At 53.3% G+C, this 15353-nt stretch overlaps 1 protein-coding gene across 3 annotated transcripts; it reads left to right on the top strand.

Annotated features, from left to right (window-relative positions):
- The first annotated feature begins 1138 nt into the window (after positions 1-1138).
- Positions 1139-14858, top strand: KLRG2 (killer cell lectin like receptor G2). Of its 3 annotated transcripts, XM_081038708.1 has the most exons (5): positions 1139-1976; positions 6160-6261; positions 6652-6797; positions 13039-13142; positions 13687-14858. In XM_081038708.1, the coding sequence occupies exons 1-5, from the start codon at positions 1202-1204 to the stop codon at positions 13805-13807; spliced, it is 1248 nt and encodes a 415-aa protein (XP_080894834.1). In that variant the 5' UTR covers positions 1139-1201; the 3' UTR covers positions 13808-14858. The 3 variants fall into 3 exon arrangements, with proteins under 3 accessions (XP_080894834.1, XP_080894836.1, XP_080894835.1); XM_081038710.1 differs by lacking the exon at positions 6652-6797; XM_081038709.1 differs by lacking the exons at positions 13039-13142; positions 13687-14858 and adding an exon at positions 6902-7088.
- Positions 14859-15353: the final 495 nt, after the last annotated feature.

The raw sequence follows: 15353 nt of genomic DNA, 5'->3' as shown, positions 1-15353 counted from the left end.
TTAGGGTATGCATAGAAAAAAACACCCAGAAGAATGTACACTGAATCATTAATAACAGATCTCTGGGGCATAAAATACTGGGAACTTTTACTTTCTACAGCATGTATTTCTGTAATATTTAAATTTTGTATCACAGCACGTATTGCTGTTGTAAGTAGAAAAAAAGGATTTTAAAGAGAGAGAAGGAAGGAAAGAAAAAATGCAGTAGATATTTGTTCTTTTTTGCTGGCCAGGATCTGAGCCCCCTTGAAACGTTTTGGTAATTTACCTGCCTCAGGGTCTCCCACCACAGAAGTTGTAAATGACCTACCGTTGCCAGGGCCTCGGTAACTCTGTCACGAAAGGCGCAATGGAGACTGCTCCAAAAGCTGCTTCTCATCCCCGGAGAGCCCCGGGGAGCCCAAGACAGCCAGGTTGGAATTGGAGTTTTTTTTACCACTTGCAATCTGAGGGTTAAATGCTATGCTAACTTAAGACAAAAAGAGGGAGGTAGGGAAAGGATACTTCTGGGTTTCATGAAACCCACAGAATTGAACAAGCAAGTTTTAGGAAGGGCTGAAACCAGAGAGACTCCAGGGACCTAAGGAGGAGCTTGCGGGTCTTCTTGCTAGACAGCTGCCCTATTGTGAGTTGTGACAACTTTCAGCCCTGCATCTCTCAGATCAAGTGCTAAATTCCTGCCAGGGAGAAATCTGATTGGCCCAGGTGAGTCAGTGATGGTGAATGGTGGGGGTGCAGAGACCACCAGTGTCTGGAGAGCCATCCCCAGCGCAAGCAACCAACCGCTCTCCGCCCAAACTGTAACTCTCCAAAACAGCACAACGGCAGACGGCTGGGGGTGGGGGGAGAATGTGCGGGACCGGGGACAAGTCAGGCGGGCTCTGGGTGCTCCTTCACCCGTCTGCTCCCAGCTCTGCCTTTCGGGGTAACCACTCATCCAGGCCCTCCTGGCCCTCTCTTTCCCCCTGTGCCTGTGAAGGCGGAGCTGATGGCCTGGAGGGGAAAGGCCGACAGAACCCCAAACACGGCCAGTCCCAGCGGGTGGGTGGGCGGGCGGGTGGGCGGGGCCTGACGCAGAGGGGTGTGGCTTGACAACCACAGCGACTCCGCGGGACCGATCCTGACCAGAGACGCAAAACTGATTCTCCACCTGGGCCCAGGTGAGCTCCACGCTGACTCAGCCGGTTGCTCGGCGCCCAGGATGGAAAGGGCCGGGACGGTCCCCGGAGGAGACCAAGCCGGGGCCGAGTTCCCGATGCAGCCCTTGGAAAACCAGGTCCCGCGCCCGGAGCAACCGCAGGTCCCCGCAGAGGAGCGACGCCCGGAGAGCCCCGAGAGCAGCCCGGCTACCGCCGTGCAGGAGGCGCCCGGCGGAAAGAAGCCGCCCTCGCCGCTCCCCGCGCGCCTGCGGCTGCTGCCGCCCACCCTGGGCTACGGCGCCTTCCGCCGCCAGGCGTCCACCAGCCGGGAGCTGCCGTCCCCGGGCCCCGCCGCAGCCGAGCAGCCCCGGGAAGGCGAGGCTCCGGGGGCCGAGCTGGTGCCCTGGGCCGCCCCGGGGGAGCCGGCGCCCGCAGCCTGGGCGCCCGTGGAACTGCAGGTGGACGTGCGCGTGAAACCCATGGGCTCGGCGGGCGGCAGCCATGCCCCCTCGCCCGCGCCCTCCACGCGCTTCATCACCGTGCCGGTGCCCGAGTCCCCCGCCTTCTCCCGCCACGCCGCCCCCGCGTACCCGCTCCTGCCGCGGACCGCGTCCACGGGCAGCACGTGGGGCCGGGGCGCGCAGCCGGCTGCTGCCCCCCCGGAGCGCGGCCTGAGTGCTGAGGGCCACGCCGGCCCCGCCGAGGGGGGCGCGGAGCCCCCCGGCTCCCCCACGTGCCGCTGCCGCTGCAAGGAGCAGGAGCAGGAGGACGCCGCGCTGCTGCACCGCGCCCGGGGGGACGGCGACAAGAAGCTGCCCCGGGCGATTAAGCTCATAGGTAAGGCGCACGGGCGCGGGGAATCGGCGCCTCAGGGTCCGGATCCTCGCATCCTGAGGCCCCCCAACATTCACCCAGCGCTGGGCCTCGCAGCCTGAGGCCCCCCAACATTCACCCAGCGCTGGGCCTCGCAGCCTGAGGCCCCCCAACATTCACCCAGCGCTGGGCCTCGCAGCCCGAGGACCCCCCCCCAACATTCACCCAGCGCTGGGCCTCGCAGCCTGAGGACCCCCAACATTCACCCAGCGCTGGGCCTCGCAGCCTGAGCCCCCCCAACATTCACCCAGCGCTGGGCCTCGCAGCCCGAGGACCCCCCCCAACATTCACCCAGCGCTGGGCCTCGCAGCCCGAGGACCCCCCCAACATTCACCCAGCGCTGGGCCTCGCAGCCTGAGGACCCCCAACATTCACCCAGCGCTGGGCCTCGCAGCCTGAGGCCCCCCAACATTCACCCAGCGCTGGGCCTCGCAGCCCGAGGACCCCCCCCAACATTCACCCAGCGCTGGGCCTCGCAGCCTGAGGACCCCCAACATTCACCCAGCGCTGGGCCTCGCAGCCTGAGCCCCCCCAACATTCACCCAGCGCTGGGCCTCGCAGCCCGAGGACCCCCCCCCCAACATTCACCCAGCGCTGGGCCTCGCAGCCCGAGGACCCCCCCAACATTCACCCAGCGCTGGGCCTCGCAGCCCGAGGACCCCCCCAACATTCACCCAGCGCTGGGCCTCGCAGCCTGAGGACCCCCAACATTCACCCAGCGCTGGGCCTCGCAGCCTGAGGCCCCCCAACATTCACCCAGCGCTGGGCCTCGCAGCCCGAGGACCCCCCCCCAACATTCACCCAGCGCTGGGCCTCGCAGCCTGAGGACCCCCAACATTCACCCAGCGCTGGGCCTCGCAGCCTAAGCCCCCCCAACATTCACCCAGCGCTGGGCCTCGCAGCCCGAGGACCCCCCCCCCAACATTCACCCAGCGCTGGGCCTCGCAGCCCGAGGACCCCCCCCAACATTCACCCAGCGCTGGGCCTCGCAGCCCGAGGACCCCCCCCCAACATTCACCCAGCGCTGGGCCTCGCAGCCCGAGGACCCCCCAACATTCACCCAGCGCTGGGCCTCGCAGCCTGAGGCCCCCCAACATTCACCCAGCGCTGGGCCTCGCAGCCTGAGACCCCCCAACATTCACCCAGCGCTGGGCCTCGCAGCCTGAGCCCCCCCCCCCCAACATTCACCCAGCGGAGGGACTAGGAGACTCAGACGACCATCCCAATGCCCGACCCCACCTGGCCTCTCTCTGGCCTGGAACCAATATGACATTCTGGTCTATAATTATAATTCAAATTGTTTGCGATAAAATAATAAAACCACTATTCTTCCCCTTCCCGAGAACTTTCACATTCCCTCTTATCGTGCACAACATCTTTGAGAAGTAGAGGTGGAAGGAAATTCCAGGCGAGGGGTAGTCTTTCAGGGTCACCTGACACCCCCCACACACACACACCCACATACCCACATCCCCTGGCAGGAACACAGGGTCCTACCTGGGTCCAGGGCGGCGGGACCGCGACTCTACCCAGTGCCTACTTCTCACAGGCTCAGGCTGCCTGTCTCTCCGCGGAATACCTTTGGCCCCACACTCTCATCCATTCAGCAGCTTCTGCGTGGCGAGCAGGAACCAAACTGTGCTGGGTGTGTGTGGGTTTTTCTTTGGTGGGAGGGGCAGTAGGCAGGGAAAAAAGGAAGAGCATGAAATAGATAATAAACAACTAAATAATCCTGGACAAGGAACCCAGCAGGGAATGTTTGGTGAACTTGGTGGCATGGGAAAGTTTCCTGGAGTTAAGTAGGAATTGGGGGTGGGAGAGGTCCCTTCTACCTGTTGCTGCAGGAACAGGCCAGGAGAGGTGAGTGGTCTGCCCAGAGAGGAAGAACAAGCCAGCTAGACAGGCCCCCAATCCCAAGGGCCCATATGCCAGGGGTTCTTAAACACGGGTAGAATACAGGGACTCAGATCACTTAGGAACTTTTGCAAAGTTTGGTGTGAACACATTTTCTGCAGGATGGTGTATGATTTGTCTATGGCTGCTGTAACAAACTGCACAAACTTAGTGGCTTAAAATGACGCAAATGTATTATCTTACAGTTATGTAGGTCAGGAGTCTGCCATGGGCTCAGTGGTCTAAAGTCCAGTTGTCAGCAGCCCTGTGTTCCTTTCTGGGGGCTCTAGGATTTCCTTTCCGGGGTTTCCTTGCCTTTTCTATCTTCTAGAGGCCACTGCGTTCCTTAACTCATGGCCCGTCTGTAATCAAAACTGCAATGTCAGGTTGAATCCTTCTCCCACTGCCATCTCTCTGACTCTCCTGCTCTTCTGCCTGTCTTCCATTTTTAAGGACCCTTGTGATTACATCCGACCCACCCAGAAAATCCTAAGTAATCTCCCCATCTCAAGGTCAACGGATTAGCAATCTTAATTCTATCTGCAACTTTAATTCCCCGGTGCCATATTACCTAACACGGACATCTTAAGATGTGGACATCTTTAGGGGGACATTATTCTGCCCACCTCAATGAGTCTATAGCTTTTTAAAAATCAGGTTAATAATGAGAGAGTCTGTGACTAAAAAGAGTGGGATGAAAAGGAAGTAAGGAGGAAGTGGGGAGGTGACAAGTTCCGGTTTTTATTCTAGAAAGTGAGTCCTGATAGCATTGTGGAGGAAGGATAGGACAGGCATAGATTGAAGGAGGGCAGTTAGGAGATGATAGCTAGTTCAACGAGATAATGAAGACGTGTGGCAGAGGTGGGAGGGAGGAGGATTCGGTTAATTAGTGAGCTGGGCCACTGAACTGCTAAAGGTGTGCTACTGGGAGGAGTGGGGAAAGCTCCTATGTTGTTGCCTAGGGTAAAGGTATGATGGACCGCGTTATCCATCCAAGAGGGAGAACGGGGGAAGAGGTATGAGAGACATAAATAGGAAGGTGCTTTGGGGAGTTCCAGGTAGAGAAGTCATCTAAAGGAAGAGGAGCCAGCCACGGGCTGGGAAAAAAAAAATGCAGGTGGTAGGAAGAGACACGTGGAAGCAGGAAAAGGAGAATTTCTAGAAGAGTGTGGTCAACAGCGTCAAATGCTTGTGGAGGCATCAGGGGAGAGGCAGGTTTGGGACTGGACAATTAGTGCTATCACATTGAAACAGTGCTGGGGGATGGAACAGGAACCAGGATGTGAAGAAGAATGCGTGGGAGAGCGAGGTGTCAGAACACAATAGAGGGTGCATGCTGATGCTGGGTGCTTTGGGCTTGCGCTCTGGGATTAAGGAAGCTTGGGGTTCCCAGTGGCGGGCTGAGGCTTGGTGTGAGGATTGCTGCTTGGATGAGGAGCTCTGCAGGGTGGTTTCTGCCAATCGTGGCTGTTACCACCTGGGATCAAGCTGGTTTATCTGAACAACAGGGCAAACCAAGGCACAGGCTCCATAATCTGCCCAAGCCCACGCAGGAATGCCCTAACCCAGCTGTTTCACAGCCCCCTCCACGTGAACCGGAAAGGGAAGCCACTATGGAGAGGGTTGGAAACATCGCTGCTTTGTCTCTTCCCCTGCTCATTTGGCCAAGTGTCCAAAGGTACTGTCCAGCTGTCAGCTGGATCAAAGACTCAGAGAATGTTTTCAATGGCAGCACTTAGTCCAGGGGAGACATCTGTTTGCAGAGAGTCTAAAACTGGGGGGAAAGCCAGATCCTCAGAGGCGCTGGTTAGAGTCATTTCCTCTGGTCCCCAAGGCTGGATTACGTGTCCTTCTTCCATGCTCCCATCAGCACTGGCCCTTGGACTGCTTACTGTGGCATTCCTGGTCCCTCTTTGTAAATATCCTCCCCTGGATTCTGAAACCCCTGGCAGCATGGAAGGGGACAGTCTAGACTTTCACTGAAACTCCAACACCTGGCACATAAGTGCTTTGTAAATAATTACTAAATTAACGGCCCTAACCATCTCAAGGCACACATCAGAAATTCTTCGCCTCCAGCCCTCCCTGGGGAAGGTGAGAGGGAGTTGGATCTCAGTGGTTGTCCATCCCACTGGACCGAGGGGATGGGTGCTCAGGGGTGCGTGGTGCTGATGGATAAGTCAGGGATTCTGAGCTGGGCACGGTTGGGATGGTCTCCTTCTAACGCGTTTCCTGTTGTCTCCTCCCTCCCCAGGGCTGCCCATGTACATGAAGTCCCTGCGCTGGGCCCTGGCAGTCATGGCCGTGTTCCTGGCGGTGTCCACAGTCACCATTGTGGCCTTGGCCTCTAGAGCAGGTATGGTGCCTCCTCCCAGCCCCCTCTCTTCCCTGGCTCCACCGCCGGGGTGTCTAGTCCTTACAGCACCTTTGTGAGAAGTACAAAAGGACATCCCCACTGGGCAGAGGCAGAACGAAGCCATGGGCCTGCTGAGCAAAGATCAGGAAAAGAGCTTCTTCCTCCTGTTGGATACAGCCTGTGCTCTGACATCAATCGGATGCCAGCCCCATGGGGGCGCTTTGTGCACTGCACACATTGTACAGCCTTCCGGGGACCCTGCCCACCCTGCTCGCCACCCAAAGGCTTGCCAACTCCATGCCTCCAGATTTGCCCGTCAAGGCAATGGCCAGGTTTTGATTTTTTAACTTCCAGTTTACCCCACAGCTCACCAGTGGTCTCTGCTTGCAGGGGCCAGGTGCCGGCCATGCCCCCAGGGCTGGCTGTGGTCCGGGGAGCATTGCTACTACCTCTCTGCTGAAGCTCAGGCCTGGGAGGCCAGCCAGGCTTTCTGCTCTGCCCAGCACGCTACCCTACCCCTGCTGGTCCACACCCAGGTGAGGAGGGAGGGTGGCTGGGCAGCCTAGGCGTGTGGGTAGTACAGATTAGATTGCTAGCCTGGGAAGGAATTGGTCAAATCGCGTCCAATTCCACATTACAGAGAAAGTCACCAAGGCCTGCAGAAGTAAAGTGACATGCAGGGGGACCAGACTTCAAGTCGCCAAGGTCTTCAATTTACTCCTCATTCTAAGAAGTGGAGGTGGAGCTGGGACAGCTGGAGCAGGGACGGACGCATCCAGCCTTGTGGCCACGCACTTCACAGGGAGCTCAGAAACCTGTGCTGGCAGGTCTGTGAGGGAGACACATGTACCCTCTGGGAGGTCGTATGGAACAGAAATTAGATGTAGTGCTCATGCTAGCCAGCTACTGCGATGAGAATGCTGGGGAACAAGTCACTGCTGAAGTCGGTGATATTCAGTGAAGGCCAGAAACGTTTCTTGCTCGTTGATCTGTGGGAGGGCTGTTGACAGGCTCATCTTGGCTGGGTCTGGCAGACAGCTCAACTGCAGGGTGCCGATTAGCTGGGCTTGGCTTGAGCCTCCTGGTTGGCTTTGCTCCGGGAGCCTCTCCTCCTTCTACCTGAGAGAAAGTCTTCATGAGAAAAATGGCAGAATCAAGCACCACTTAAGGCTTCTGTTATATCTGCTAACAACCCACTGGCCAAAGCAAATAGCACAGCCAAGTCCAACATCAAAGGAATACAGTAGTATACTCCATCCCAGGGGGGGGGGGGGAGAGGAATGAATGTTTGCTGAATAACAATCCAGCCAAGGGGTTGGAGAGTAATTACAAAAAAGGATCTACAACCTGGATCCAGCTCTTGGCTTCCTTTTACTTAACTTAGGGCAGGTGCCAAGAATTTCTGTTAGCTGTTCTGATATGCATGAAAAGACAGCATTCCTTCAGTGCTTTCATAAATATTCATTGAGCACTTACTCTGTGTTTTATTTTTTGGGGGTGGGGGAGTACAGTGATGAGCCCCAACAGCCCAGCCTCCACATTTGCACAGCTAACAGAGCAGTGAGACAGATGTTAATCAAGAAATCATAGAAGTAGGTATTTAAGTACTGTACTGATCTGTGCTATGAAGGGAAGGTGGACAGTGTTCTGAGAGTATATGACAGTAGGACGTGACCTAAAGGTCAACGTGGGTGAGGCAATATGGATCTTTTAAGGAAAGGAAAAAAAAACAAAGGCCTGGGAGACTGAGCCAGGCAGCCTTCAGGGGAAACTATTGTCTCTAATAGTTGAGCCTTTTGGTGCTTTGTAATAGAAATTGGTGTATTTTCAGCTTCCTTCCACCCCCCCTCCTTGAAAACCCACTGAGCCCTCTTGGGTCTGCTAAGCCAATCACAGTTGTCCAGCTTCCAAAATTTTGTTGACATTTCTCATCTACTATTATCTCCTCCCATTCTTGTTGTCCTTACCCCCTGCCCCCTTATATTATCCTTTAAGGAAGTTCCCCTCTGTTTGTTTTGCTGAGAGTTTTAAACATGAATGAGTTTAATTTCATTGGATGCTTTTTCTTCTGTACACTGAGATGATAAAATCTCCTTTTGTTTCCTCTTTTAATCTCTTCTTGTGAATTATAGTTGATTGTTTCAGTCTTGGCCTTTTGTGATCAAGTTTACTTAGCCATGATTTTTTTCTTCCCCAAATACTTCCAGATTTGACTTGTTAATATTTTACTTAAGGTTTTCACATGCATGAAATTTTGTTTTCTTGGACTGCTCCTGCCCAGTCCTGAAATAAGGGAATTCTGTCCCATAAAGTAGGGAGGGCAATTTCTGTCTTTTTCTTTTCTCTGGGAGATGTCCCGGGAGTAGATATGAAAATCTGTTGGAGAAAATATTTTACAATAAACATAGGTTATTTTATTACCAGGAATAACGTTTATTTTTCCAAAAAAAATATGAAATGAAATTTTTTTCATTTCATTTCTGGGGAAATGAAAAGGACGCATTGTAGACTGAGAAAAATTAAGTCTGTGATCCCAATATGATAAATGTGTATGTAAAGAAAAAACACTGCAAGGAAATACACTAGTAATAATACTACTGGGAGGCAAGATTATGGTATGTTTTTCTTCTTTAAAGCTTTTTCAAACTGTTCTAAATGTTCTACAAATAATATTAGCTAGAAGTAGGGGGAAATGCTAGAGGCATGGTAGCTCATGGAGGCAAGAGATTAGGATATAACAGTTTCTGCCCAGGGCCTGGGCTGGGCCCTGAATTCTTAACATTGTGAGATGAGAACAGGCTGGGCAGAGAAACCTTCCCAGGCCCCTGCGTCAGACGTCAAACGACCCAGCCTGGTTTCATCTGCAAATTGAAGACCAGTGGTGGGGTCTGTAGAGAGTGCTTGGAGCTGGGGATGGGGCTTCGCAGGGCAGGGACTTAGCAGACCAGCATCATTTTTTCATCTCCTGAGACAGACCCACTGAGCACAGCAAATGGCATCAGGAAGCCAGTGACAGAACGGGTCCCTGTCCTCTAGGCCGGTTCAATCCAGAATGACCTTGGACCTGGGCTGAGCAAATGGCCTCCTTCTGGCTGGTGGGTGCTCACAGGTGGGGCCGGGTTTAGGAAAAAACAAACAACTAACTAAACACAGGGGATCCATCATTTGAAACACAAGTAAACATCCAGAGACTATATCACAGAGTCTGGATAAGCTTCTTCTATAAAAGCTTCCAAAAATCTCCTTGCAAGAAGATCCAAATTAAGATTTGGGTCCTGAGCGGTTGAAATCCGGAATATGACCGTGAAGCTCTGCTTCTCACCTAGGTCTGGATGAGGACCAGAAGCTCTAGGGGGTGCCAAGCCAGGGATGGTGGGGGGAATACAGGCTGGCGAAGGCCAGGCTCCATGAGCTGGGACGCAGGGACATGCCAAGGTGCCAGGAACACACGCAGCTCCAGGATAAACACGGCTCAGCCTCCCCCAGGGCTGGTTTTGCTCAGTTAGCAAAACAAAGAAAGTTTAAGGGCCACCTGTGCCATCTAAGATTCACATGCCATGGGTATAATGACAGCTTTGTTTTGTAGGGTGGAGGAAAGAAGCTACCTTAAATGTATATGTTGACTAGAAGCCACACCTTGATTTCAGAAAGATTAAAATGACTGAATACATGTCATGCAATTAAGAAAATCAAGTAATTCGGAGCAATTAAATATTAAAGCAGAAATGTATGAAGACAGAAAGTAGGTGGTTGATGGGGGAAAGGGAATGAGGAGTTAGCGTTTAATGGGTAGTTTCAATTGGGGAGGATGAAAAAATTCGAGAGATGGATGGGGGTGATGGTTGCACAATATGAATGTACTTAAAAATGCTTAAAATGGTAAATTTTATGATGTGTATATTTCTACCATAATTTTTTTTAAAGAAATGTATGAAGGCAGAGAAAATAATTTACCTGAATTTTAGGATGTAAAATATGAGATTTCAAGTAAATTCTGCTCTGGATCAGAATATCCCCCCTACACTGGTAGGGAAGTTGGAGACACACAAGCTGAAGGCGGTGAGGCCCCACGATCTCTGTGCCATCATTGCAGAGCAGTCCGTTGAGTCGGAAGTTTCTGGAATTTATAACTCTAGACATTGTTTTTCCCACACCATGACTTTTGCCGACAGTGAGAACAGGTTAATGGAGTCTGAGCTGCAAGAAGAACCGAATGGAGTGGGTATTGCTGGGTGGGGACAGCCCAAGGCTCCTGTCACTAGTATACCCAGAGTGGAAGAGAGCCAGATGGCCTGGGGCTGGGAGAGAAAGAAGGGTAGCAAGCTCTGGGCAGGCATTGCATCAAATGAGGTCACGTGTGGGGGCAGGGCACGCAGCTTTGCATACCGCCCAGCAGTTTCCCTCAGCAGAATGGACATTTAACAAGTGTGTATTATGGCTTTATACATACCAGGGGTGCCAAAAAAATGGACACGCATGACTTGCATCAGTACACATTATCACAATTTCAATCCAGTTTTTTCCTTTCTTAAAATGTGTATACACTTTTTTGGCACCTTCTGTATTAGTATCTCAGACCTCATTACAAACACCCCCATTTTACAGAGGACCATGCTGAAGCTCTGAAAGGTTGGGTCACCTGCTTAAGGTCACAGAGCTTACAAGTCACAGGACCAGAATTTGAACAGGAGGCAATCTGGCTTCAAAGCTCTACTACTCTCCGCAGTGGCAGCCGTGCTCTGAGTCCCAAGAGAAGCTCTCGGCCCTGAACCAGCAGCTGATTGCTCCCAGGAGGGCGGTGCTGGCCAGCAGGAGCCCCAAATCTGCTGCAGTCAAGGCAGCAAGACCTTGGGGCTGCCCTGCCTTCTGACTCACACCGCAGGGCCAGCCCAGGTTCCTTCTCCTCTCCAAAGCGCCCGCCCAGCCCTGCCCGCAGGCCCCAGCCTGTGGCATGGAGCCAGAGAGGAAATGGCCAGCCAAGGCAGGGCCGTATGAGCCTTACCTGTCCTGGCCACCACTCTCCACTTTCATGTGCATTCTGATCTTCGGGATCTCAGGTGGTAGGTTAGCAAGGGTAGTCCGGAGGCTGCTTTTGGCTTCACTCGGCTGTGCTCCCTTGGGAAGACACCTCTGGGGCACATCTCTGATCGGCCTGCTGGCCTGGGTGTTACCTGGGGCCCGTGGTGGTTACTGGCAGTTTTGCTGAGCTGGCCTACTGTGTGCTAGGCTCTCATGCTCCATGGTGAGAAAGACTGGCCCCCGGTCCTCTCCAAGTTCACTAATATAATCGACAAGCAAGCAAGCCATTGAAATGCTGCACGCCAAGCTCTCGACTCTGAGGGTTATGGCAGCACAGGGAAGGGCACGCATCTTGGAAGGGTCAGCACGGTGTCCTTACAGGAGGGGACCTTTAAGCTGGGACCTGAAGGATGAATGGGAGTGGCACCAAGACACAGTCATCACTCCAGTGCTTGCTTGTAATTCCCAGGGTTAAATACAGAGGTTGCATCAACTAAACAATTTTCTGGGGAAGAACGGAGCATAATGTTTATGTACACCGTCCCGCTTCTGATCTTCGCTAACATGAATCTAAGCTTCTTGGCATCAACTTGCTGGTGTGGACTGCCTTTTTTTCACTTGGCATGATCTTGGATTTCCGTTTTCTTGCGTAACTACATTTTCTATGTACTTGTCATCTTAACCAGCACTGTACTTTTCCATCTTGTTGCTGTCCCACAATTTGCCTAGTATATTTCACGGGGGTGGTTTCCACTTTTTCTTTATAAATGGCACTGTGTTATCTCTGGGTAAACTCCTCTTGTCCCCTTTATGCTACTGGCTTTACTCCTCAAAGTGGAATCATCCATCCAAGAGCGACAAGAACGATGTTACCACTAGTTATATATGTAGCACCAACATATGTTCCAGAAAGACTGGACTGGTGTGGACTGGGTCCCTGCATCAGGAGGTACTTTGTTGAGACATCTTTTAAATACAATTGAAATGCACTTTCCAAGCAAGGTGAAAATTTTAAATACACTCTTCTGCTTTACTTCCTTGTTAAAAGCAACATGATATCAAGGACAAAGAGAAGAAATAACCATCTCTAATAGCTCTCTAACGTACTTGTTTTGGTTCCTGTTCCTGTGTCTGCGTGCATGGACGTAAAAAATAATATTTGTTTTCATTGTTATAGTCCAGTCCCGACTTCGGTTCAGTTTCGTCACTTACTGTAACTATACTATACCTTCCCCCGTATCGCTCCATGGTCTTCAGACTTTAAGTGGCCTTACAGGATTGTACTGACCTGATACAACGTACTCGATGTTCTTGCCGGCAAGTGTACTGTTGGCCATCTGCTCCCAGGCCATCTCTACAGCCTAATGTACCCCGTCCCTCGCCTCCTGCCCAGTTAGGCTGTGTGCTCTTACCTGCGTGTGCTTTGTAGCCGCCCAGCTTTGCTCATGCCTTCCCTGCCTCTTCAGAGCCCCTTTGTTCCTCTGTCCACTCAGTGTGAATACCCATCGTGCATTGCTCCGTGGGGCCTGGCATTCACATCCTCTCCCCTTCAGGGCTGATAGGATCACCCCCATTTCTGGTCTCCATTCCTGAGACCAGTGCCTGGCAACCAGCAACCATCCCCCAGAGCTTTCCAATTCCTATGTTTGGGAAGAGTTGGGTTGAGCTGGATTGCCTCTCTGGCCTGGCAAGCTGGGAACTTGCACCAGGTGAGCTGTGCCAGCGTCCGGAGAATGACCAGCTGCTTTTCTCCCTCAGGACTTCCTGACCAGATACCCAGTCACCAAGTACTCCTGGGTGGGAGCCCGGCGAGGCCCCCAGGGCTGGCACTGGATCGACGGGGCCCCCCTGCCGCCCCAGCTGTGAGTGACTGGGGCTAGGGGGCCCCTCCCTCCCCAATACATTAGCCTGGGCTCCCCAATGTGAGCAGTGACATCACAGCAGCCGCCAAAAGGCTGCAGGCCTTCCCCTCCTCTGCAGACACCTCCTCCCTCACTGCTGTCCCAGGTCCTCCATCTCATCCCAACTTCAGTTCCCCAGCTCCACCCCCGGCCTGGGGCGCCTGTGGGCGCCTGAGGCCACACCCATGCTAAGGGCCTGGTTTTGTTTAGTCCCTATCACCCCATCCCTTGTTTGGGACCCCCAGCACATTCACCCAAGCAGGACTGTCATCCTGTTCTACAGATAAGGGGTGTGCCACTCAGAGAGGTTTGGTGGTTGGCCCAGCACCTCAGCTGATGAGTCGGGGCGTCCTCAGGACTCCTACCCCAGAGCTCTTCCCAAACCCCCGCCCTGTGTCATGATTCAAACAGTACCCAGGCCAGCAGAGGCAGGCAAGCAGGCTGGAGGGCCCAGGACGCCAGGAAGCCCCTTCACCCTGAGCACCCCCTTTCCGTCCTTCCCCAGACTCCCAGAGGAAGCTGAGGACCAGCCGCATCTCGAGTGTGGGGGCTTGGAGGGAGGCAAGCTCGTGGCTTTGGACTGCGCCTCCTCAAGACCCTGGGCCTGTGCCAAGGAGACCAAGTGACTTGGGTCCCAACCCACCCCGAGCCTGTTGGGGCGTGCAGCCCCCCCAGGGGACCGAGTGAAGAACTGGGGCAGCCTCTTCCCTGGACCCAGGCTGCCACGTCCCCCTACGCCATGCTCATGGGGCTCTGCCTGAGTGACCCAGGGAGCCAGGTGTTCTGTGGCCCTGGGGCCGAGTGCCCGTTTTAGTCTCCAGCTGCTGACGAGGATTTGTTTGGTGACCTTGGGATGGTTTTAAGCATTTCTGAGCCTTGGTCTCTCCTTCATTAAAACGACCGCTTCCCATTCCCTTACATGCTTAAATCACACACCCTTTCAGTCCTAGAGGAACAGAATGAATTAGCCATCACGGGTGAGCCCAACCTGGGTTCTCATCGAGCCCGTGACATGAGTTTTCCATTGTTCTGTGGCAATGGGGTTTGGCAGCAGTAACGTCATTGTTCTAAATACCATTTCCAGGCAGCTGAGCAGCAGTGCCATGGCAGATGAGACGTGGTGGGCCCGAGGAGGAAGAGGGTGTGCCCTGATGGCCAAGCCTGGAGCAATGCAGAGGATAGGAACGCCTGGGCAGGAGCCAAGGGAACATATCCACCCTCCTCCCCACACTTGGGAAGTGCAAGGTGCTGCAGAACAGGGTCCAAGAAAGGAAACTTGAGAAATGTGGGGGGGTTCAAGGCAATTCTTCCACTGCAGATGTGGGGAACCAGCGTGGAGATGTCTGTGTTGGGGTTCAGTGAAGGGCCTCAGGGCTAGAGGGAGTGCCACCAGTGGACTTGAAGGGCTTGTTTAGTCTCCCCTGTCTGTACAGACCTCTCCGATGCAGGGGACTGGATCTGCATCTTACCCCGGAGCCGAGCATGTGACACAATTGTCCAATACAAACCAATTTCCCTCTTTAAACTCAGACCATGCGTCCCAATTCCCCTTGAAAAAACCCAAATTGGTCCATTGAAAACAGTAGCTTGTACAGACTGTACAGGCATCTGGGAGAAAGGGTTATTAGAAGGTTGTAAAGGGCACACTTGACAAGCAATAAACACTTTAGAAACACGTTGGTCTTTCTTGTGGCTTTCTTATTGCAACCAATTAACCCCCGAGCTTAACAGTATGTTCGATTTTAACTCACCTCAAAGCCCTTCTCAGCAGACGTCCTGTGTGGGGGGCATCAAGCTGGTTTACTACCAGGAGCCCTTCGGCAGCTTAAGGCCAAGGATCGCTGGCTTGGGGCTCCTCGGGGCCCAGGTCCCACTTAGAGCACCTGTGGAGGTGCCCAGGGTGCGGTGTTGTGGCCTGGAAATCTGGAAGTTTTTTATCTTCACTTGGTGAGGATAGGGACTGAGAGTGAACTTCTGACTTACCACACTAGGAAGCTACTGGTTACTGTCCAAAGCTGGCAAACCAAGAAATAGCAGTATAAGCTTATTATTTACAAATACGGAAACAAATACAAGAATAAACAGCAAAAATGATTTTAAGTGGTTGCCTTAAAAATAATCATTGGTAACAGAAGACAGGATAGTGGCTATCCTGGCGAAGGGGCACCGGGG

Source organism: Rhinolophus hipposideros (assembly GCF_964194185.1).
Source record: "Rhinolophus hipposideros genome assembly, chromosome: 25".
NCBI classification, from domain to species: Eukaryota; Metazoa; Chordata; class Mammalia; order Chiroptera; family Rhinolophidae; genus Rhinolophus; species Rhinolophus hipposideros.
This window is presented reverse-complemented; position numbering and strand designations above follow the sequence as displayed.

Bases quoted from the DNA above. Each gene is read 5' to 3' on its own strand.
- KLRG2 (XM_081038708.1), top strand. From the start codon at position 1,202: ATGGAAAGGGCCGGGACGGTCCCCGGAGGAGACCAAGCCGGGGCCGAG. The intron at 6,262-6,651 runs GTATGGTGCCTC...CTCTGCTTGCAG, and splicing joins GGCCTTGGCCTCTAGAGCAG to GGGCCAGGTGCCGGCCATGC. The intron at 13,143-13,686 runs GTGAGTGACTGG...GTCCTTCCCCAG, and splicing joins GCCCCCCTGCCGCCCCAGCT to ACTCCCAGAGGAAGCTGAGG.